The 24,766-nt window shown below is 50.7% G+C and overlaps 1 protein-coding gene across 9 annotated transcripts; it reads right to left on the reverse strand.

The window, feature by feature from the left end:
• CLCN6 (chloride voltage-gated channel 6) lies at positions 1–24,633 on the reverse strand. Of its 9 annotated transcripts, none has more exons than XR_003997043.1 (24): positions 24,552–24,633; positions 22,157–22,216; positions 20,746–20,811; positions 20,296–20,361; positions 19,793–19,859; positions 18,826–18,932; positions 18,470–18,596; positions 17,742–17,809; positions 16,527–16,585; positions 15,923–16,055; positions 14,927–15,040; positions 14,437–14,603; positions 13,158–13,284; positions 12,618–12,747; positions 12,104–12,257; positions 11,847–12,006; positions 11,579–11,685; positions 9,983–10,169; positions 9,178–9,335; positions 8,078–8,234; positions 7,390–7,497; positions 6,709–6,834; positions 3,860–4,238; positions 1–3,540 (listed from the first exon to the last, which is right to left on the reverse strand). XR_003997043.1 is itself a non-coding variant. In XM_030537273.1 (24 exons), exons 1-23 carry the CDS (start codon positions 24,618–24,620, stop codon positions 4,158–4,160), a joined length of 2,598 nt encoding a protein of 865 aa, XP_030393133.1. In that variant the 5' UTR covers positions 24,621–24,633; the 3' UTR covers positions 1–3,540; positions 4,147–4,157. The 9 variants fall into 9 exon arrangements, 5 of the variants coding, with proteins under 5 accessions (XP_030393133.1, XP_030393134.1, XP_030393132.1 ...); XR_003997046.1 differs by having other exon boundaries at positions 1–1,401; positions 2,420–4,238; XR_003997045.1 differs by having other exon boundaries at positions 1–2,003; positions 2,420–4,238.
• Positions 24,634–24,766: the final 133 nt, after the last annotated feature.

Genomic DNA, 24,766 nt, shown 5'->3' on the forward strand with positions numbered 1-24,766 from the left:
GGCTGTTGGACCATTTTTATTATTAGGATAGAAAAAAAAAATCAATAAATAAAGTTTAAACAAAACCATACAATGGGGAGGAAGAAGATCACAGAGCCCACCAGGTGCAGAAGGACACACGACATTTTACTCTCAGACATGTTATGGTTACAGGATGACATCCCAAGTGCCAAAGTTCAAATAAAAAATATATTCATACAAATTTAACAAAAATACAGTTTATATACACCGTGGAATCAGCTTACATCATCTCGTAACAAAACAGTGCAAAACAAATGATAAGTGTCTGCCCCTGGCATGGCTCATAGTATAGTGAAGTTAAGACTTGCTACCCTGCATTAACACTGCACAGGAAGCAGGAGACAGCACCCTCTACTATCCCGAGCTTCTGCCATCAATACTGATCCAATACATGGACTCTCTCCCTTAGTGTTACTCTGATAAGAATTACAGGCACCTGCAGAGTTTCTTTATCAGCTATTTAGCAATCAGTGCCAGACCAGAAGCAGTTAAGGTTTGTGAGAAGGGCATTCAGTGATCAGCTAAGTCTGAGCAGTCTCAACTGAGGAAAAGATCTGGGATCCTTTGCACCCTTCATAAGTGGCACATGCGAGAGCCGCTGGCTGGGCTGCATCTCAGAACCCCACTCAGAGAAGAGCATCCACACCCCCCTTCATTTCTGAAAGAGGAACTTTCCCTGTTATGGGCCATATGCAATATTGTTGAGCACACCTGGCGAGTCCAGATGTGAATTTCTTTAAAGTGGCTAGCAGCGTGCCACAGTGGTGGCCAGTTACTTTCTCCTGGCTGCAGCAGCGAAAGGAACTGGTCTCCTCGAGCGATAGGTTTTTAGTAAGATGGATGCTTAGGCAGAGCAGGTGCAGCTGAGCATGGGGTGGAGTCCAGCAGCCTTCCTAAAGGAAGGCACGGCTGGCGTCCAGACATGCCTGAGCAAGGTGTTTCAGCTCGGCTTGCCTGGGGTTCCTAGCTCCATGACTCATTAGTGAGGCCAAGACACGGTGTGGCAAAATATATTGCCACAACTCATGTACTGAACAAACACTGACAAAGTTAACGAGTCCTATTTTAGTGGGAAAGTAAGTGAATTCTCACATAGCAACTGAGTAGAGGGAGAGGGACTGGATCTCTCACTGGGCTTACGAAGAGATAGAAGGTGTACATGGCTGCCGCATCCTGTGGTTTGCGCCTTAAATGCCAAAACGCTAAGGTAACCCTAATGAAGTGGGATTGCTTTACTGCACTTTGGGACTGTCCAGGTGCCAGAACCTAGCGCAACACACACGTATTTCAAACGTCCAGTTCACCCTGGGGGAGAGGATACGTCCTGGAATTTCTTGGACCAGTTCAGTCTCTTTCAAGCCATGGAAACCAGTACTCCTCCTGCCCCAAGGCATGGGAAAGGCGAGTTATTGACAAGCCCACTCTAGATATGGCTGAAGTCAACTTAGGTAGAGCAAGACACCCCTTAAGTCAAAAGCACAAGCCAAAGTCAACCAACTCCATTAACTAAAGATCTCCCTGAAGAACAGCATGGGCAGCTGGGACTGAGCCACCTTTCAGACGGACCTGGAGAAGTACGAGGGTGCCACTCCCATCACAGCTATGGTGCCCAAGTGGAAGGGGTACAAGATAGGTGCTGGCTCTGGGAAGATGCCTTTGCTTCGCTCTGGGAGCTGAAGGATCAACATGCACCATTTAGGCTATGCTGGAAGGTTCTCCTGAGCACACAGGCTCTTTGGAATGGTGGAGGAGACTGACCAGCTGCCAGGGGTGGGGGCGTGTTCCATGCACCCTGGTCACACTGGATGCCACACGGGCTGGAATGCAGAACTCGGATGGTACCTGCTATAACCAGAAGGGCCTAGGAGGGTGAAAGTCACTTGCTGAAGGGAAGTTTTGCACTACATATCAGCAGGATATGTAAGGAGAGCCAACGCCTCTGCTCCAGACTTGGGGAGGAACAGGGCTTCACAGGAAGTCTGCTGCCAGTCTCGTAAGAGGGGAGATAGAAAGGAAAAGACAAGACCCAGGGAAGGGTTTGCTAGATTTCGTTGGAAGTGACTAAAGAAAATCTCCAAAGTGAATAAACCAACATGTAGCTGAGCCCTGCCCTGCACGCTGGGAGCCCATCCTCCCCTGTACATGTCAGAATGGAGTCAAGGGAACTTCTTTCATCCAGGCTGCAATGCAGATAGGACAGTGATCTCCTATCTACAAAACAAACTGGAACCAGCTCCTATGACTTGGCTCTTTGTATGGTGTAGATAACCCCAGAGACTGGATTTCCCTGTATCTACTCAGCCACCCACAACCTGGGCTGCAGGCGAAAGCTTCACCAATCCCTAAAAGAGACTTGCTTAACGAAGGGCACTTCTGCTCTGTGCACACCACCTCTTACCTTAGAGAAGTCAGAGCAACCTCTGCCACCGCCCCCATGGGCGCTGCCCAGCATGGGAACACACAGCTTCCCCTGGCAGATCAGGGACTCTGCAACTGACAGGAAAAAACAGGTTTTGCATCCCCTCTATGCTTGGAAGGCAGAGTTCTCATGATGGCTGAGTTTTACTCCTAAAACAGTAGCTCCTTCCGCAGCTAGCTAAAGCCTGATATGGCGTGGAACAGGTTAACCAAAGGACCGGTCAGAGGGCTGTGGGGAAGTTTTACTGGGATGCATTTCCCCGGTTAGCTGGGTCAGTCTGAGGCAGCAAGAATGCTCTGTGCTTTATCAAGCCAATCAGTTCTCTAGCCCCTGAAGGCATCAGGCTGGCTTCCCCCAGCTGTCTGAATGCAAAACCCACAAGGGCAGGAGCCTGCTGAAACGACACAGGTGCTGCCAGGATGGTACCTGCCAGAGCACCAGACTGGCTACGACTGGCTCTTAAGTGCTGACCTTACCCTGCAGGTGATTCTGCAATTGCAACAAACAACCCAAGTGCTCTCAGAGCTGCTGGCAGCCCTTCCACTAAGCAGAGCGCTGGCTGGCTGGCAGGCAGTCACAACCTCCCAGAGCCTCCTCTGCCTGGCCGCAGCATGAATCGCACCTTCTCCTGCCGTGAAACCAAGATAAGCCAACACTGCTGCTGTAAGCTGCTGAATCTGAGCTGGAGGAGTAACGCTCATTCTCTGCCCCATATTGAGCTTGGAGCTTGCTGGGCTGAGAAAAGAGATTTCCTCCAGCTCCACCCTGACTGTAAAGATGACCCTGGAATCCAGAACCCCCGAGTGAAACCAGGCTCTCAGCACTGGATCTCTGCAGCAGGGCACTACATAATGGTCCAAAGAGGGCAACATAGCGTTACAGGGAAGGGACAAGAGTGCCTTATAAAAGGCTTCTCTTCTAAGGGGAATCATTGACAACAGCTAATGAGGTTAACAGGATTTCTCTCTTCTGAGTGGGTGCATTAAGGGTTTCTAATCCAGAACAGTAATTAGAACCAAGTTGTTTTGGATTCTTGACTTGCCCAGATGCTCTCAGCAGACAGCTGCTGTCAGACAAATCCATAGCAGGGATTCCAGCACCTGAAGGACATTAAGAAATTAGGAGCTTTAAGAACTGAACTGAAAAACATGAAGCCAGAGTGAAAAATTAAGAGTTCCTGATGGCAGAAAATTCCCCACCCCTCCAAAGTGTAGTTTTAGTGCCACTGAGAATAACCAGCAATTTAGTGTTTGAGGATATTAGCAAATTACAGTGGGTGATCTCAGCTTCGACAATGACCCCTTCTCGTGTGAGTAAGGCAACTACTGCAGCAGAACTGGGGAGGGAGAAGAAATCAACAAGAAAGGGGAAGGGAAATCCGCTGCACTCCTCCACATAGGACATGGTGTAGATTGTTACCCTCCAAACTGCAGGCATTTCTATAGGAAGAGCTGTGTCCGGGCAACTTCTGAAGAAAGGAGACGGCAGGAGAGAAGAGCATTCTGGCCAAGAGCAGTCAAACAAAGCACCTCTCTGGGGCCGGCCAGCAGCTCAGGACTCAGATACCTCCTCTACTCTCTGCCAGTAAGATGTTCTCTGGTCCCCAGACTGTGTGAGAGAGAAGCCAGCCATCGTGTCCTTGGACATGGGGCATCCAAGCAGAAAGCGAAGGCATGTGCAGGCCTGGAGAAAGGAGGGAGCCATACCGACAGCAGGGTCAGATGGTCTGGTAGTGCTGTCTCAGTCTTGCCTGCAGAAATTCATGAGTCAGATTGTGTCGGGTTATTATTCCAACAATCTGGTGAGGGGAGAAAGGAAACCATACAAGTCAGTCTCACCGACTCACGTGAGGAGACATGGGCTTGGTGTAGGAGAGGAGGCAGGTGACATGTCTCTGGCAATTCTCCGAGAGGCTTGGTCTAGACACAGGGCTAGGAGCCGGTCCAAGCTCTAATCCCTGCTCTGACAGGATTCTCTCTCTTAGGGCTTGTCTACACACAACATACACCAATGTAACTAGACCAGTATAATGGCAGCACCTTAGCACGGATGTAATAATATCAATATGAAGGCACTTTATAGCCATATGGGAAGGGAAAGAAGCTGTACTGGTATAAGACACTTTTATATCCTAGGCGTTGTTCCAATATAGCTACATCTCTGCAGAAAAATCGTAATGCTAACCAAAACAGTTACATTGGCACAAAATCTGCATATAGTCGAGACCACAGACACGTCACCAACCTCGGACTTTCTCCATCTGAAACTGGTTTAGCTCTGCCCATATGGGGTGGTATTGCTTTGAGAGCTATATAACAATGCCAACTTTTTCCAAGTCAAGTGCATCGAGTTGGACGCCTCTGCGGCCACAATACTGGAGGTGCCGAGTGCACCACTGGGAGCAGCAGGTGCTCAGCACGTTGGGAAAGATAGGATGCTTAAAAGTGAGGCAGCTAAAAGGAACGCTTTTGGCCAATGTGTTACTGCTCTCCAGTCTCTGCGGAGAAGAGTGAAACAGTCTCTAGATCGGTTTCTTCCAATTCACCTTCCGTAGGGCCCACGTAGCCAGGTTTCTAGTCACTCCCACTTGGATATCATGCATAAGCTGCCTGATCTATTTTCAGCCATTTCTAGATGGCGCTAGTCACATCTCAGAGTATCATTTAGGAAAGAAACTTCTAGTGCCATATGTTAGCTTGGTTTTGGACACCCACTCTTCTGAAGCTGCCTGTTTGGTCACAGCCCAGCTGGTCATGACCAGGTCCTCAACATCCTCCCTCCTCACCCCCAGGAACAGCTCCATGCTCAGAATAGGAAACAGCCAGGAAATACTTCAGACTACAGCTGCAAAGGCAGCTAAAGCCAGGATCTCTCCCCACTTCTACCCAGCTTAACTTTTACTGTAAGAGCCAATACAAGGGCTGACTCAGGCCCAGAGAGGTGTTGGACTCTCCTCAAGAGCCAGCAGCATTAGGCACTTCCGTATCAAGACATTTTAGCTAATTGACTTTTTAGCCTCAGAGTCCATCCGCTGGCTCCTCTGGCCAGCACAACCCTTGTGTGGGTGATCTAGATAGAGACACCCATGAACCCCACTGTGGGACGTCACATGGGAGACTGACGGTAGCAGCAATAAATTCTAGGCAACCCAGGAGAGCCAGAGGACGAAGGCTAAACAAGGAAAAGTGCTGGGGGCTTCCTGGTCTCAGAGAGAAGCCACCACTGCCCTCACCTACCTCACAAGCTCTGCCTCACAAGCAGCTGGGGGAAGATTTAAACCTTGTGAAGGGTGGTCAGTGGCAGAAACACCAGAAGGTGTTCAGCAGAATGAGGATGCATTTAAAGATCAGGATCCTTCCGTATACTCTGTAGGGCCATAGTAGAAAATGCATGACCCCTCAATAGCTCTTGCTTGCAATGTTTGCTTTCAGTGGGGCAAATATCAGAAATCCTGACACTTGGAGAAAGGTTCTGCAGCCTCATCCTTGCGTACCACATCAGTTATGTCACTGAAATACACCGGAGCTAACTGTAGGCGTTAGATAAGAGGATGGCATGTACAATCTCTGGGGCAACTTGGCTTCACGTCACGATAAACTCTGTCGAGAGACCCACCAGTGCAACAGCTCACCCAATACACAAGCAAGACCCCCTCCCGCACATGTCCTGCGGTAGTCCTGGTATGCTTTGCAGATTTTCTTATCCGGCTCCAGCACGAGTGTGAGATGCTGACTTTTTACTATGTTCATGGAAAGCTGAGGACACCTGATGGGCACGTCTGGGAACTGCAAATGCCACAAGACTGGATAACTGGAGTGGTTCTATAGTTGACTGTCTCAGCTCTTACAAATACAGTGTAAATTCCTGTCTAACAGAAGGAGGTGCCCCAACCTGGAGAGATCGCTCCCAGGGGCTTTCAGCCTTCTTTGGCTGAAAACGCTGCCAAAACAAAGGGCAATTAGTGCCACCTGTGGTGGGTTGTGTTAAGTGGACCAAGACCCCTGAACAGGCCTCAGAGACTCAGGACATGTGAAGATTTCAACTTTACTACCAGCCTCAGTTAACAATTTTTCAAGAGAGCAGGTGTCAGTTGAGACACAATCAGATAAAACCTAGCACCATAGAGTGGAGAGAGGTTTCTCCAACCCCTGAAAGTCACATTCTGCTCAGAACGAGTTTCTTCAACATCAATCTGGGACTAAAATATAGCATGGGGCAGGCCCCAGAACGCCCTCCTCAACCCAGACACGGCCGTAGTATGGACTCACCTCTCCCACTGCATTCACCACTGGTAAGTGCCTGAGCCCCATTGTCCTAAAGAGGTTGAAGACTTGCGAGGCATGTGTGTTAGGGGAGACCGTGAAGGGAGATGGGTTCATGTAAGGGGTAACGTCCTGGGGAGAGTCAGGAAGAAAACATCAAGGTCATTTCTACGAGGCAGTTTCAAAGTGAATTTCCATTCTCCTGGAAAGGAAGGGATGAGAGAGGGCTTTAGCCCTGTAGACTGCATGAGTCTTGGGTCTCTTGCCGGAGCCTGCTGGTCCAATCCTATGGCAGGGAGATTTTGAACAGGTACAAGTGAGATCCATATTCACTTAAACCAAAGAGTCAAGTCTATTGAGAACAGGACCTGTTCTCCCACTAACATTAAATTGATTTATTAAATCCAGCCAGCTAGGAAGTGGTCAGAAAAGTATTTCAGACCGAGATGTCAGAGGTGCAGGATTTTTGGTCACTGTCACCCCAAGTGGATTTGAACCTGGGCTCAACATAAAGCAGCAATCCAGAGAGACCAAAATTGGAATTTGGGAGTAAGATTAGGTATGAAGTGTCTCCATAACTCCAGGCCGGGGAAGCCTTTTTAGAGGTCTTTGGAGCATTCCTGAAAACATGCATCAGGGAGAAAGGGCACCACGACAGGGCAGCAGGTTCCCATCAGCATCACTTACCACTATCATGCGTGGGGTCAGCAGTGTGAGGTCCAGGTCATGAATATCAGGGTAACGAGGGTAATCCTCAGCCATCTCAGCATACGACAGTCGAGGCTGGCTGGTGCTCTGAAATTTGACAATGAAAAGCCTCGCTGAGGAGAAGCATCACCCTTTCGAAAGGGTATTCCTAAAGTGGCTGAAGCCATGGGAGAGTGCAGCCGAGATTGGAGCTCTCAGTAACCCTCCAGGTCCCCTGACAAGCTCAGGGAGTTACACACGTGTCTGGAGAGGGATTCAAACACGCTAGATCATTTTGCTTGCTACACACTGGAGATGCATCTGTCCAGCAAGCCTCTGAGAGACGAGGACAATGACACCATGCTGATGGGTGCACTACGGGCAGTCAGACCCCTCCCCTTCTCCACTCCCACGAGGGGATGTCACCTCTATGCAGTACACTGGGCATTTTCATAAAGAAGCTGCTATTGTTTGGTAGCTGCACCTTCTCCCTGTGCTTGCATAGTTACCTAACAGGCGTAGTTCTCACTTTGCAGACAAAAGGGAGAATTCACTGTTCTACCCATTGCGGCTTCTAAGGGGATGATGGAGTTTAAAATACTGCACGGCAGCCCCTGAGGATGCCGTCTTCCCAATTCCTCCCTTCCCACAGAGAATCCTCATCTGCCCCAGAATTTGCAAGACCTACCGACTGACTCTCAGAGTAACAGACTCCTCGGATGAGCAGGGTAACCAGCTGCGAGCGCAAGATCAAGCCGTGGAAGGTCAGAGGTCGGAAGCGTTCCTCCATGGTCCACTCTTCACTGGGGGACTGGTCTGGGTACAGGTTGGGGTAGGGAGTGTATCTGTGACAGATTTCACACCACTTGTTACAATGGGTACTACTTGGAAGTACTTAAAGCAACAATGGCAGAGGAACAGAACCACCAAAATGGGTTACTGTTGACAGCTGTGAAGTGCTTGGTCTACACGGAGTGCCTTTCATGCAAGCATTTCAAAGCACTTCACAATGGGGAAAAACACTTGCCCCTCTCTCGTACAGATCAGGAAACTGAGGCACAGAGGGTTAAGTGTCCTGCCCCAACACAGCAACTCAGCGGCAGAAGCAGACCGGAAACCAGCCTTCCCAACCCAGACGGAGCCCCTGCTCTGACCACTGAGCCATACACGTGTGAGAAACTCAGCTGGGGGTCTCAACCCAGCTCCCAGCAGGCTGCTGTCCGCATTGTGAAACCACAGCAGTGCAGGAGGACACTGGCTGCTAGCTCAGCAAGGATCACCCAAGCAGGGCGAGGCACACGAGGGCAAGTTTGCCCTGCCACCACCCGTGCTGCAGATACAGCTGGCTGGTTTCACAATCACCACCTCCCCTTATGAAAGAGGGGCAGGTGTTAGGAGACTCCCAGGCACACCAGGCCCAGCAGGAGCCAGAAGGGAAGTCTAGAGGCGGAATGGAGACATCGTGAGGCATGGAGATGACCGGGCTGGAGTACAGCAAAGAGGGGAAGAATGGTTCAGTGGCTAAGGCCCCAACCCTACAACTCGGGATCTGGGTTCCAGTCCCTGCTCTGCTGCAGGGACAAGTCCTTGCCTTGGCAAAGTCACTTAGTCTCCCTCAGCTCCCCATCTGTACAATGGGGCCAATGGCCCAGCGTGGCCAACAGTGCGCTGTGAGAAGAACTACAGTAAAGATACGAGGTGCTCAGTTACTATGGTAACAGGGACCACATAAGCACCATAGGTAAACCCCACTGCGTTTCCAGCCATCGCCACCCCCCGGGCTCTCACCGTCTCTCTAGCATCTGCTGTAGCAGATCCTCCTTCTCAGGCGGCTCCTCTGGCGCTACGTGCTCATCACACATGTTGCGCAGCTCGCTCGAGGGGTAAGATTTCATGGACTGGCTCCGCCTGCGCTGCTCTCCAGCTCTGGTGAGGATGCTGGATTTCTAGAGGGGGGAGCAGAACCTTTAGACAAGGGACACAGGTGTCATGCCAAACAGGGGGTGAGGAATCAGGTAAAGTGCAGAACATCTGAGTGCTCTAGGCACGGAGTGCAAGAATTAACCTGTTCTGATCTAAGCCTCTGACCTGAACTATGTCGCCAGCGAAGGGCTATCTGCTCCGGAGCTCTCCCAGGAATTGTATTTGCAGGTATTGCCAGGACTGCGGGATTCGCTCTCTTAAAAACGAGAGAATCTAGAGCTGGAACAGGCCTGCTGCTGTCCAGCTTCTTGCTAGCTGGGGAGTGCTCCATACGACACATTCACAAGCATTCCGCACCCGCCCATCCCACCCTGCCCAGTGGTAATTTCCCAAAGGAACGAGTTTCTACCACTACCCTTGGGAGAGAATTCCTCACAGAGCACGACAACTTCACTCCATCCCTCTTGTCACATACTTAGAAAACTAGGAAACTCTTCCCGACACCAAAGTATATTTGGCTGTGGAACAAAGTCGAGGACAAACTGCACACTGAGGCAAGCATGACTCGTGCACCATCACCAGCCAGGATGACCCAGGAAGCTGCCTCCTTCCATGATCAGAGAAAAGCCTCTTAACCCTGAGGGTACTGGGTCGCCACCTCCCTCCTCACCTTGAATCTAATGTTGTTGCTGATCAGCTGGTTCCCCTTCATGAACTCCTTCTCGTTCCCCCGGTTCTCCGTCACCACAGGGAAAGCGTGATGGACCGTTGTGCGCAGGATACTGACCAGCGACTGAATCCGGGTGTGAGGATACACGTAAGTCAGGTTGGGCTCCATGATATCGCTGGCTCTCAGTCTGAGGCAATGCAGAAATGCACAGCTGTAGGCGCCAACACACTAGCTGCAAACAAGCATGGTGCCGAACTAGCACCAGAGAGAACCCCATGGAAGCCATTTCACATTAGTGCTGCCTTTGCCCTTCCTACAAGCCTTGTTTGCAGAGAATAGCTGTAAGGTCACCGAGGCAGCAGCATTATCTACATAGAATCACAAGAACACACGAAGCATTAGACAAGATGACAAAGGCTCCTGTCCCAAAGAGTCTGCCATCTAACTTAGACGGACAACACAAGGGTTCCTTCTCCACCACCACCACCAGAAAAGGGAAACAAAGCCAACAAAGAGACACTTCACATGAAACAACTGTGTACCGCCTCAATGTTTTCACCAAGCCCTTCGTTGTTATGTTCTGTCGCAACCTCTAGGCTTTGCGGTTCTACGGGAAGCAAAGTGTCCGAGTATATGGGGAAGCACCCAGGCATCAGTGATTTTATAACAGTATCAAGCAGAGCCTGCCCTGTTACCTCCATTCACTAAAAGAGCAATAGGTTCTTTAGCTGGACATAACAGCAGCCATACTGGGTCAGACCAAAGATCCATCTAGCCCAGTTTCCTGTCTTCCGACAGTGGCCAATGCCAGGTGCCCCAGAGGGAACGAACAGAACAGGAATCATCAAGTGATCCGTCCCATGTCGCCCATTCCCAGCTTCTGGCAAACAGAGGCTAGGGACACCATCCATCCTCCCTGAACTTATCTAGTTCTTTTTTGAACCCTGTTATAGTCTTGGCCTTCACAACATCCTCTGGCAAAGAGTTCCACAGACTGACTGTGCGTTGTGTGAAAAAATACTTCCCTTTGTTTGTTTTAAACCTGCTACCTATTAACGTCAGTGGGTGACCCCTAGGTCTTGTGTTATGAGAAGGAGTAAATAACCCTTCCTTATTTACTTTCTCCACACCAGTCATGATTTTACAGACCTCTATCACATCCTCCCCCTTAGTCTCCTCTTTTCCAAGCTGAAAAGTCCCAGCCTTATTAATCTAGTCCCAGTCTTATTAATTAGCGATGCATTTCAACCAACCCACCCACCCACCCCGGTGAGATATTAGTCCACTTTAAAGATGGGAAAAAGGAGGTCCAGAGATGTTAGGTGACTTTCCCAGTCCACAGTGACAGAAAAAGGGATAACACTCAGGAGTGCCCTTACCCTGATCACTCCATCATCCACCTTTCTCAAGAAAAGCCCCAGGCTTCCCACCCCACTGCGGGCTTTATGCACAATATCAAGCTATTTCTCCAATGCTTCCATGAAGTTCCATAGGGAGAGAAGAAGGGGTGTCCCATCCCAAAAAGCATTTACCACCAGGCCAGAGAACCACAATCAGTTCTCAAAACAAAGGTACAGTCAAGACCAATGTCCTTACTTGTCCATTTCTACCTCTGTCTCCCACTCCAGCAGTGGCACCCCTCGCAGGGTCACATGGATGTCATAGATGCCCTTGTTAAAGAAGTCTCCTGTCCATTTGGCCACCTAGAAAGACAGAAAAGTAGCTTTCCAAGCACAGGACTCCTGGTCCTCAAACCTGAGAGGAGGTGGATAGGATGGACATGCCTGGGAGCCTCCCTCAGCCAAGCAGAGAAAAGTCAAAGTCTGGCCAGGAATCAAGAGAGGGGCATAGACATGGTGCTCACCATCAGGGTGATCATTATCGGAAGCCCGTAGGTGATCTCATTGGTGGATTCTATCAGGATTACGGTGAGGCTAATCGTCATGCGGACCACGCCTCCCAGGAATGCCGCCGCACCAATCAGTGCAAAGGTCCCTGAGTAGATGTGGTCCAGCCCAATGTAGCTATGGAGGAAGCACACACAGCCCTGGCATCAGGACCAAGCCAGTCAAGAGTCTAGACAGCTTCAGCAACATTCTACAGCACACACACACAAGGCACCTTTTGAGGAGGTTGGCGACCAGGCGTCCGAAGGCAGCCCCACAAAGCAGCGATGGTACAAAGAGACCACTGGGCACAGAGCTCCCATATGTCCAGCAGGAGAGTAAGAAATAGAGAAGGAAGAATAGGGAGAGCGTGACTGGGCTGAAAGTACCTGCAACACAAGAAGAGTTATGACCCAGGGGCACAGGCCTCCTGGGTCAAGCTGGGATCTCACTAAGTCCTCCCTTGGGATCAGAGCAGACTCTCCTCTCCACCTCAAAGCAACTCCTTAGTCTCAGAGTCCCAGTGAGCACTAGTGAGAATGACAACACAGAGCAAGGGGGAAGCTAGGACCACAGGCCTCATTCACTGCAGCTGGAGCCCTAGACCTGTATCTCAGCAGGCCCTGAAAACCGCAGGGATCTGAAGAGGTTTTTAGTTCTCAGATTCCTATGGAAGCACAGGTAAGGCTTAGACAAGACTCTGATGATGCTGGCGGGGAACCCGAGCACGGCATCTCCTGGACACTCACCATCCTGGTGGAAGAGCTGCAGGATGGCTGACTCCTGGGGGTTGAAGAATAGCGTTGCCATGTCATTGTAGGTTTCATTGGGGCAGAAGAAAGTCTTGATGCTTGAATTCACGTCCTCCGATGAAGAGCCCTAACCAACAGCAATCAGACATTATGTTAATATATAATCCAGTCACGCCCCACTGGGAGCTGCCACCAGGACCAGAGTAAACACACACACACACAAACACACCTTCCAGCATGGCCTTTGGGGGGAAAATCACATCCAGAGAGGATGCAGGACTTGAAATGAGCCCAGATACACAACTGCCACCACTTTTCCCCGGGGGGCAATATTCTCACACACATCTGGCTTTCATCAGTGCATGCAGACCTACTGGCAGGTGATAGAGTCTGTTAGTGAAGCTCTGTGGGTGTCTCTATGAAGGGTGTATATTAATGTAGGTGAGATTGCATTACATGGACACACTTTACAGATGCGTGTTTCCTGGGGCGGTGGGGACTGTGTGGGAATGTGCCCCTCGGTAGGACAAGTGTTACCTGAAAGCTCAGAGTGCTGTTGCCACTAGGATTGGTGGAAGACATCTGCCGGCATTCTCCTAGAATCATGGAAGCTACAAACACCACAACGGTGGTTGTTAGACACACCAGCAGGCTCTCCAAGACTCTGCAAGCACAAAGCAGAAACCATGCAGAGACAACCATGCTCAGAGTAATCACGCCCTTGGTCTTTGCACACAGACCTGCATCCAACATTGCTCTGAAAAAGCTACAGTAACCAGCAATTTGTGGCTCCACTAAGCAGACAACAGATCATTTTAAGTTCTGCGAGACAGACTGTCTACTGACCATGTTCATTCTGACCAGCCTCACAGGCTGGGCAGAGGGATCCATCCAATCAGGAGGAAAGAAGCCAGTGCAGGCCAGGAGGTCCCTTCTCTGACATGGGATGACAGGCTTTGAAAGCTCTTTGGCTGGTGAGTATTTGCATGCAGTGCCATTTAACTCCACACTGGGCTTGCCCTGTATGGACCCTCTCTGCCATCACATTAATCCAAGATGCCCACACTAGGATTGGAGCAATGTCGCTACAGCCTTTCCTCCAATTTCAGCCATGGCTCCTCCTCATCCACACGCCCCCTAGGGTAGAGCTCCTGGCCTGTACAGCACATGGTGAAGCTAGCATCCACAGCAATGTCTGCCTGCCATGGGCTCTCCTGGATCATTCAAAATGTGTCTCTTCCTTGTTAGCTAAATGCTAACTTCCTGTAACCAGAGCTTGAATTATACACCAATTTCCTGCATCAATGGATTGGACACAGTTTGACTTCAGATGTGCTGATCAAATAAACCAATTAAGTACAAGGCACCGTCCTATACTCAGCTGTTCCTACTATGAATACTTAGTCCGAGACAAGACCCAGGGAGACCCCCAGTGGTGACACACAGGCAGCACAAGCTGTATTGTTAGTCTAGGAACTGAAGAGATCCATAGAGGGAGTCTGTACACAGCAGCCTCAAAGGATCTCCTTCATGCTCCTCATAAAGGTATCCTGGCTCCTTTGTACCACAAGGGTCATTACAGGGATGTAGTGGGATTGTAGCAGCTGAGGTTAGCTTAGCGTTCTCTGTGCAGATGCTATAAGGTTTGCCAGGTTTTGTTATTTCACTGGGATGGATTTGCAACCTTTCACCAAGTCCCCATTTTTCAGTGTTTTAGCCTCTGTGGCCCTTACTCTTTGAGGCACTGTGGACACAGACAGCGAGGACAGACACCCACAGAGATTACACCAAGGCAGGTGGAAAGGAGCACCGATACCTGACCAGCTTCGGCTTTGGATGTACGTTCCTCATGCGGTATTTTGCCAGCCTCTTATTCAGGCAGTTGAAGGTGGCTCCAAGAAGGCCTCCTACAATCCCCATCATAATGAAGAACCCCAAGTCCATGGCCGTCCAGAGGTGGCATTTTTTATCAGAGTCAGAACACTGAGGAGGGAAGAGAGGGGAGGGAAGAGAGGGGGAGAAATGCAGGAATGAGCAGATGGAGACGTACTGAAGCAGGCACCAAACACCTCAATCACTTCTACCTCAGGCAGGAAACATTTAACAGCACCGACCACAGACCAGGATTCATTCCCTTTCTCAAAGCAGAGCAGTAGCTTTCCCCTTTCTCCAGGGAACAGCTAGGCCATTCCAGCCGGAGCGCCCCTCTGCCGGATTTCAACTCACAGTGTTGATTCGTTTCACAAAGCAAGCCAGAAGCTACAACCGGGGGTGGCCAGAGAGGCAGTAAAGCAAAAACAACGCACCTTGAACTCCCCAAAGTTTAGCAGCCCAGGTAGCTGGAAAGATCCCCAACTTCCAAACTGAATCCCGGAGCGGAAGAAGTTCAGGGTGAAGGTGGCAGCCATGGAACAGAAGAGCTGGAGGAGAGAGGCAGGAAGAAAAACACCCAGGTCACTGGCGATAAAGCCAGTCTCTCCACACAGATCATGTCTGGGGAAAGGAGCTTGCAACCTACTGACCCTTCCAAAATTTTATCCTTTCACTGTGTTCAGAGAATAAGGCCACAAGAAACCACTGTCATCCTCTACTCTGACCTCTTGCATAACACCGCTCCACAGAATTTAGCCCAGTAATTCCTGCAACAAGACCCTCATTCTGGTCATGGGCACTGAGCTGCAGCTGCTAGAATTGATTACGTATACAGCTTGTTGGTGTGTGTAATTTATGAATTGAGGCCTAAACTGGCTCTGGATTAGATTAGAATCTCGGGGAAGCCCTCCGCTCCTTTAATCCACTCTGGAGAGGGGAGTCTGCCGCTGCTTCCCAGATGCGCAAAGTGTTTGGCTAAAAAGGGCCAAGTCACGTCACCAAAGATTGCTGTTCTAGTGCAATCCGACGTGTTCTGAGAACTCTGCCAACTCCAGCCCAATGCAGCAATCTGAGTCAGAGAATTTCTCCAACCCTAAGGCAAAGCAAAGTCTGCTGCTCACAGCCCATGGGGACACAGGGATCTAACCTCTGCTTACTGTGCTCCCACTGCCAGGAAGGAACACAGGAACAAAGCCATTTCTCAGAGCTGCCCCAACAACGTGAACAATTCCTTCCCGAGCGCGTTCCTGGGAAGTGCCACTGACCCCCAGCTATAATCTGGCATCGGCACTGCAAGGAGTTCACATTGGGCCAGGAGAGCTCAGCTTGAGAGATTCAAGAATATCGGGTTCTTCACAGCCGAGCTCGCTGGCTCCCAGCTCGAGTCCCCTCTCACGGGGAAGGGGAACAGGAAGAGCAGATGTTCTCACCACTTTCCAAGTGAGCCCCTGGTTCCAGAAGGAGGAACCTTCTTCCAAGCTGAACAAGGTGCCCCCGATTGGGGCCCCAAAAGCTGCAGCAACCCCTGCGGCGGCCCCTGCAGATACAAAGTCCCTTTTGTCCCTAAGTCAAGAGGGAAACAATGAGAGTTTATCAAGGCAGAATCTGGAAGGAACTCGGCAAAGGGGACTCAAGCCTGGACTAAGCTAATTGCTTGATGGGGTCAGGAAGGAGTCTTACTCCTGCAGCCAGCTGTGCCCAGTGGGCATAATGATGCAGTTAGCTGGCTGCCGTCAGGTTTATCATCTCTCCCTAACGTATGTATGTCTGGCCATGGCCAGACATACAATATGGGGTTGAAGGGACCTGGGGTCTGATACATTATGGCAAATCTTGTGTCGCCAACACCTTTTGGAGGGGGATGACCACCAAGAGGATTGTAGGGGAGATCAGGTGCCCCAGGAAGGAGTCTCACCTGGATATACCACTATGACCTTCTCTCCGTTGGGCTGACAGGCTCCAGCTGACTGACCCACCCAATCCAGCACTCTCACGCCCCCCTACTCAGCCCCCTCCCCGCCTTGGGTACAGTACCTGTCACTTCGGAAATAGGGAAAGTTAAACTGGATCTTCCTAAAGGAGATGCTCTGGAACTGAAAAAACAGAAGGACAGAGTCAAAACTGACACAGTGATGAACCAAGGTAGCCCTTCCCTCCCCCAACACTCCTCTGGGAGCAACCAACACTTGGGAAACACCGAGCTCTTCTGCCTACATATCGTTACTCCAACTGTTTGCCATGGTGGAGGGAAAGCAGACGAGGAAATGTACTTTCTAATAAGGTGTTGGCTACTCTACTAGCAGATCCTATTTACAGAGCGCAGTGGATGCTGGCGCTGGGAGCTTTGTCCCTTGAGGGTTTCTGCAAAGTACCCACTACCTGCTTCTGCTGACCAGCCTCCAGGGTTCTCTCTCCTCTCAGCATGAGAGAGAGGAACATCCAATGCTCCCTTCCCTTCCTGCCATGTCTAAACAGGCACTACATCCCACTGGGGATTAGCGCCAATTAGTCTCTCAGCATGAGCAGAGAGGCTCTCCAGACACTCCGGCACAGGATCCTGCAGCCCACACTCGCAGGCCAGAGGCTGGGAGGCTGAGCCAGGAGGCAGCATCTGTGCTCAGGAGAAAGCAGCTGTTTGTCAGCTGTTCTGGCACAGCGCAAACAGCTACACTGTGTGCTGCTGTTAGCCTTACTGACACCTAGGAGGACCCCGCCCCCAAAAGGGGATCTCATCTTTATCCCTGCTTGGTGCTGGGTTTCTTCTGAGCCTGTAACAGCCCTCACCAGGTGGTCGAGGGAGGAGGTTATGGCACCCACACAGATTTAAGATGGCCCAAATTTGTGACCTAGAAACGCCAGTAGAGAGGGAGCAGAATGAGGCCAATGCAGCCATGTCATCCCTCCATCATTACTTTAGCTTCTAAGAGAATACATCTAACAGACACTACACCTCATCTTAACCAAGGGGCTGAGACAGGATAAACTTCAGAGCAAAATCACAGAATCTCAGGGCTGGAAGGGACCTCAGGTCATCTAGTCCAACCCCCTGCTCAAAGCAGGACCAATCCCCAGACAGATTTTTGCCCCAGATCCCTAAATGACTCCCTCCAGGATTGAAATCACGACCCTGGGTTTAGCAGGCCAATGCTCAAACCACTGAGCTATCCCTTCCCCCAATGTCCTTCGTGCCTAACCCATCCCAGGCAGAGCCCAAGTCGCAGAGAGTCTCAGAGCATTTCCAGCACTAACCTGAGGCAAGCCAGCCCCCACAATAGCGCCACTGTGTATCATGGGGCCCTCCTTCCCTACAAAGAGACCTGGAAAACAGAAAGCATTCTTGTTGCAGAAGTCAGACATTTGCAGCTAACCCTAGCACGCTCCGTCCTATTCGGCAGTACTTTGGGGGGGAGCGGGGGGAAGAAGAGAAATCACTTCTTTGCCATGGGGCACAGAAACCAGCCACCCCTGTGCCTGTGTAGAATGAGTTTCCAACCCTCTGCCCAGCACAGAGGCTGAGAGCAGACCCCAAAGTAGGAGCACTGCCTGCTCCTCAGGGAAATTCAGGGGCAACGTGACTCCAGGATGTCAATATTCCAGACAGCATCAGGCAGGCATGTCCCAGTGGGGCAAATACGTGTTTGTGCCAACACATGCTTCTGCACAGTGAGGACTTCAGCCATGCACCTGAGGCTTGGTACTGGGACTGCACTAAATACATCCATCAAAGAGGGCTGTTATCCCAGGTGTCTGCACTCTCCCAAGGCAGAGTGGGTGACATGCTTCCTGCTGCTTGTTCAGGTAGCTTTAGGCAGCCTGCTCCTGGCACTCAGACAGCATTTACCAACTGGGGTCTCTGTTCTCCTTCCCATCACTGGCTACAAAGGGGCAGGCTCTTGCTCACCCAGAGATTTTCAGACAAACTCTGTTTCCCACCATCACACACTTAGTCCATGATGCATCTGTCGGCTCCCTCTTACCTCCAGCTACGCTGAAGAGCACTCCCAGAGCTTTGCACACCAGCGTCCGGAGACGGACTATCCCTGGCACCTTCACTCCGTTCAGGTAACATTTAATCTCTGGAATTCCAGAGCCGGCTGCCACAGGCTGCAGGGAGGACACATTAAACACCCCAGTGTGTTGGCAGACTGATGACCCCCACCTACGCACGCAGAAAGGGACTACGGGAAAGAGAGCACCGAGAGGCTGAATTCATTAGTCTGTGTACAATGCCCTGAAACCTTGGGTGGGAAGGTGCTGCAGGAGGGCAACAGACTCTGTGTGCATTATCTGTTTGATAGCAGGGACAGAGAGGAGAGGAAAGGGTATATCTCACCTCGATCAGGACGAGAAGGCTGGCGAGGAAGATGAAGGTCAGGTTAAACCCCAGCAGCTCCAGCAGGGACACGGCAAGGCAGCCCTTCTCGCTGCACTCTTCCACCGCTGCAGGGAGGGAGTCAAGGCAAGAGGAATGCACACCCCAGCCAGCAGGGCCCATTCACAGGACCCAAGGCTGAATCTCCTAGTCCAGGGTCCCATCGCAGCCCCCCGACCAAGCTGGACTAAACCTACGATGCCCAAACCACAAGCCAGGAAGAGTGTCTGACAGGCCCATGATGTTCTTTCCTGGATCGATGTTTCCCGGGGGTGGCAGCCCACTCCTTGGGTTCTACACCCGACAACCGCAAAGTGGGCTTGGCTTCCATCTTCACTGCAAACACCTCATGCCTTCCCCTTTCATGTGCTGTCCAACTGGACAATTCACAGGGCCCAGCAACAGAAGGACAAGGAGAAATGCTGATGTGCATGAAGCATAAGGCGGCTCCTCTCAGGAGAAGCCAGAGAAGCATGGGGATTAGAAAGCCACAGGGTGGGTCTAACAGACAATGCTGATGATTAATTTAGTATCAAATCATTCTGCAGGTGCTGCTGCAGAGACACTCCACGGCAGGGATTTTTTACAAGACAGGGCCAGTTCCTCTTCCAGAATCCAGCTCTTGGTCCAATGAGTCAAAGCCCAGATCCCAGTTAACGGAGTTTTGCCAATGGCTTCAGTGGTAGGAAGACTGAGCTGGAGAGCACCCTTACACAGGAGACCATGCTACTCACGCTCTGTCACCTCTGCCAGGGGGACTTTCCCAAATACTGAAGCAGAACCCACAGTAGGAAGGTTAGTGGTTAATAAACCCCTTCACCCAGGAGACTTCTCTAGTGGAACCAACCCTTTCAAGACAAGGCCATGTTTTTTAAGAAAAAGAGGCCACCTGAGTCCAACGATAAGGCAGGCACCACATAAAGGATACAGGTTTGTACCACATGGAATTTGAGTTGAGAAAAGAGTCGCACAAAGAAATCGACAAATAGACCCACCTGTGAAAGAGAGAGGAGAGATCTGGCATCAGAGATCAATTACTTGCACATGCCAACAGATCAGCCCACTGGGACAGCTGCAGTCTGATAGAACACTGGTAGTGTGGCAATTATGCGTGATAGCTCATGTACAGGCTGTTAAATCCCACGAGTGGGGACGGAGAGTCAAGGCAAAGTAACTCTGGATGCTCAGACTCGCTCCCTGCTATGCTGTTCTCAAGGTAAGCCTTGTAAGGAAAAAACACACCAAGATGACTTACAGGGAAAAAACGTGCCCTTTAGAAAGAAAAGAATTCAGCTGCATTCCCTTGTGATGCTCAGAAAGGCCCAGCACTAGCCACAGACAAAGCAATCTTCATAATGAAGCATAAGGCACTCTCTTAGTGCCTCTTTTCTTCTAATAACTTCCCTGCTTCCCACCCAACAGGCTCCTTACCAGTCCAGTGCAGACTCCAATGGCGAAAACCATCACCCACTTCACCGCTTCATACCTCCGGCCTTTCTGTTTAGGGCAAAGCAAATAAGCACGTCAAAGAGCACACAAATGGGGACCAGAGAAATGTGATATCACAGTCACCAGTTGGGTCAGAACCGGAGAGATAAAACAGCAGGCACAGACAAGTATCCTGAGAAGCAGAGGACTGGGGAGAGGGAGTCTGGACGATAAATATACCACGCTAAACCTGAGGCTCAGGGAAGGTCCTGGGAGCTGTGAGAGCTCCATGCCTGTTTCTGCCCTTTTGATAGAGAAGCTGAGCAGAGCACAAGGGTAAACAATACTTCTCCCATGTGAATAGGGGTCAGCCAAATCTGACTGCAGAGGAGGATATTTCTATGGGTTTGGCTCTCAAACCAACAAAATGGGAGAAAGAGAATAGGCTCCTACCTTGTTGTCCATGCTTTCCAGTACTTCCAAATAGGGGTCATTGATACATCTGTCATAATCCAAGCTCTGGCAAAGAACACCACACAGTTAACGGGAGATAATCAGCTGAAACTGATCATGCTGAGGCTTATCTAGAACTATGAGGCTCAGAGCAGGGGATGGCAAAACACGTTAGGGGTCACTGCAGAAGTTCAGGCCCTACATGTAGGCTTGGCAGACCCCAGTAAGAATAAAAGAGTTTGGGAGCCATTTCAGTGAAAACAGAGGTTTTGAAAGATTGAAACATTACCTGGAATGTAGGGCTGGAAACCCAAACCCTACAGCATTATCAGCACATGTGAACCAGGAAGGGAAACAAACCAATCTAGTTTCTTGCCCAAACTGTGTGAAATACAAAACTAACCAAGAAAGCATAGGAGATGGAAAGCAACTGAAGTTTTCAATCTGGTTTTAATCTGGAGTAGTTGTACCACACACGATTTAAACAGGATTTTTAGCATGACAGAGTATTCCATTTCACATGGACTGCATCAAAATGATATGCCTAATCCTTCTCCCCCTAAAATCTATGTATTACATGAAGGGTTCTACAGGGCCCATCGTCTCCCCCACTCCTCAACTCCCCCAGAAATATGAACTACTTGACACAAAGGTCGCCAGCTGAGAAATCCCTCTCCAGGCAACTGGAGAGATTCCAGAACAGATGAAAGGCTATGACGTGCAGGATACAATGCACAGGGTCTTAACTGTATATTATAGGAGATGCAAAGCAACATAGAGCAGTATCATGGGTGGAGTCCTTCAGTCGCAAAGCACAGCTAGTCTCAGAGTCTGTTTGCAGCATCTTCACTTTTACCAGCCAAATGGTGATAGGATGCCCTGGTGTCAACCCAGTGACAGCAACAGCTACCGGGGCACCACTCTTCCCCCTCAGTTAAGAAAGCCTTCCCTAGGAATCAGAACCTGATGAGTGGAAGGGGCAGCTCCTGGCCAGGATGCTCCCAGACATTTCAACAAGGGAGCTGTAGCCAGCTTTCAGTATATGCACCCTACAGCTACTAGGAACTAAACAGGAAACTGAACTACAGGCTCAAGTGAATACAACATGGGTGAAAGGGGGACAGCGTGGTGGCCCTGGGATCCTGACCTCAGAATGGCTCCCGCCTAGATGGCAGTTGTAAAGGCTTCCCTCAAACCATCACACCTGAACCCTGGCCTAGCAAAACCACATGTAGTAGTGAGAGGCAGTTCTCCATTACTCACCCAGTCCTTGGCATCTCTGCTGATACCAAAGATGCCAAGGAGTGCCAGCTGTGATGGTGCCTGTGCCACTACAAAAAGAATGAGACCCAATGTCGCCCACCTCTTTCCCCGCACACATTTCACAAGCTGCAACTATTTAGTTTCTCACCTCATAGTCCTTGCGTGGAAGAATCTCGTCATCTTCTTCTTGTGTTTCCCCAAGGATAGTCTATGAAACAAACCCCAGAGATAGAAGGGGAATTGTCACGAGAGCTAATGTAGAGGCACCAGGTACTGCGCACTGACAGGTGTTCGTTAACATTGCACTGGTTAATCCAGGTCCCCAGGTTGTAGGGGACCCAGTGCGGGGCAGTGCTCCAAAATGCTAGAGGGGGAAAACCAGCAGAGTTGCCACTTCCCCAGGTCCTACTGCTGGAGAAAACACTAGAGCCAGCTGGGTGAGGCAGAGCGAGCAGGGCACTCCAAGCGGCACGTGAACCGTAATTCACATACTTGCACTCCCTAAAGCTAGTACTGATGAAAACTGGCCTCCCCATGCTGCTCTGCAAGGGTAGCCAACCCTCAGTCCAAGAACACAATAGGAAGAGGGATATGCCAGCTTGTAGACAGACCAATGAAAGCAGAATCTGGAGTTTGACTGACATATTCAAACCCAGCACCATAGTAATGATCCACACTTATAACGCTTCACCTTATCAAAGCACTTTACAAACATTAACTAACCATAAAAAACCTCAAGGCAGGAAAGTATTATACCTCTACCCCGCTATAACGCTGTCCTTGGGAGCCAAAAACTCTTACCATGTTATAGATTAAACTGAATTATATCAAACTTGCTTTGATCTGCCAGAGTGCGCAACACCGCCCTGCCGCCCCCCCGGAGCACTGCTTAACAACATTATATCAGAATTCGTGTTATATCGGGTCACATTATATCGGGATAGAGGTGTATTTCTTTTTTAGAGATGAGAAAACACACACAAGAGTTATATGAATTGCCCAGAAAGACATCGGCACAGCCAACACTATCACTCAGGAGTTACTCTCAGGGCATGTCTACACAGCAGCTGGGAGGTGTAATTCCCAACTCAGGTTGACATACATGCACTAGCACTGCTCAAGCTACCATCTAAAAATAGCAGTGGCTGTTCAAACTACCTGCCTGAATACAATCCCTATCAACCCCAGGGTACATATTTGGGTGGCTGGCCCCCATCGCCGCAGCCACACTACTATTTTTAGGTGTTTGCTCAAGCAGAACTCGCAGCTGTATGCCCACCCCAGCTGGGAATTACTCCTCCCAGCTACTGTATAGACACGTACCCCTCATCTCATGTTCAACTCATTAGATGCTGCTGCCAAATCTTAAAATCAGAACTCACCCTACTCTCCTTAGAAACTTATTCCACTGTAGCTGTGATGAATTTCTGCTCTCACCTGCCTGCATTATTTCAGATTTTGATACCCACAGTATAAGGGGGGCAGAAAGAATGTAGGAAAGGGATACACAGTATGAAGAGAAGAGGTGACAAGCCAGGAACAAAGTCAGACAAAGAAAGGTGAAGGCAGATAGGATAGTGCCACATGTGTGTGTTTAGAGGGGGGATGATTTTGCATGGCACACACGTAAGGTTAGCAAGAGAAAACACGGACAGAGACTGGATCTTTCTTCCTTATCCATTTAACTCCGACCCTTTTGTCTCATTTCAAACTCCAGATAATTTTCAGTCCATGCATCTGAAGAAGTGAGGTTTTTTACACACAAAAGCTTATGCCCAAATTAATTCATTAGTCTTTAGGTACCACCGGAATCCTCGTTTTTCAAACTCCGGTGCCTCTTCCCACCCGCTTGCTCTACTGCGGCAAAGAGCGATGAAGAGGCAAAAGCGCTGCAGAAAGGGAGGAAGAGAGCAGAGCTGAGTTAACAGAACAGGCAGCCCCAACCCTGGGTTGTATGTGAGACAAAGAGACATTACAGACGGCCTGAGCCAGGGAGAAGGTAGGAGAAGCAAGGAAAATCGAAGAGCAGACAAAAGCCACGGTGAATGCAAATGACTCCCCTGGCAGGTGGGGGGCCGAGAGAAAGAGCTTGGGGGGGGGGGGTTAGGAGTGCAGTGGGCGGAGCGGGAGGACTCCGCCTGCCCTGGCTGCCAAGGAGACCAGAAAGGCTCATAAAAGTGTCTGGAGCTATTTGCATAAAGGAAAAGGAGCCGCTGCGCTCTGCTCCAGAAGCCCTCCTGCACCCTAGCCCTGCAGCGGCCTCCGCTTCCAGCGCCTCTCCCTCTGCGCTCCAGCCTCTCTCCCCCCTCTGCGCCAGCCCTACCCGCTCCCAGCGCCTCTTCCCCAGCGCCAGCCCTACCCGCTCCCAGGGCCCCTCCCTCTGCGCCCCAGCGCCAGCCCTACCCGCTCCCAGCGCCTCTCCCTCTGCGCTCCAGCCTCTCTCCCTCTGCGCCAGCCCTACCCACTCCTAGCGCCTCTCCCCGTGCGCCCCAGCGCCAGCCCTACCCGCTCCCAGCGCCCCTCCCCCTGCGCCAGCCTCCTACCAGCTCCTCGGGGGTCCGGCTCTCCCTCTCCCCGCAGCAGCAGCACCAGAGCCCCCCACACCCCGCCATCTTCCCCCGCCAGCCTCCCACCCCTCACGTGACCCCAGAGCAATCACGTGACGTCTCCCTAGCCCCGCCTCTTCTCTCCCCACGTGCGAGGGGACGCGCTGGCCGCCCGACGCAGGATCGTGTGAGAAGGGGCGGGGGGAATGGCG

The sequence above is a fragment of the Gopherus evgoodei genome, chromosome 18, assembly GCF_007399415.2.
Source record: "Gopherus evgoodei ecotype Sinaloan lineage chromosome 18, rGopEvg1_v1.p, whole genome shotgun sequence".
In the NCBI taxonomy this organism is placed as follows: domain Eukaryota; kingdom Metazoa; phylum Chordata; order Testudines; family Testudinidae; genus Gopherus; species Gopherus evgoodei.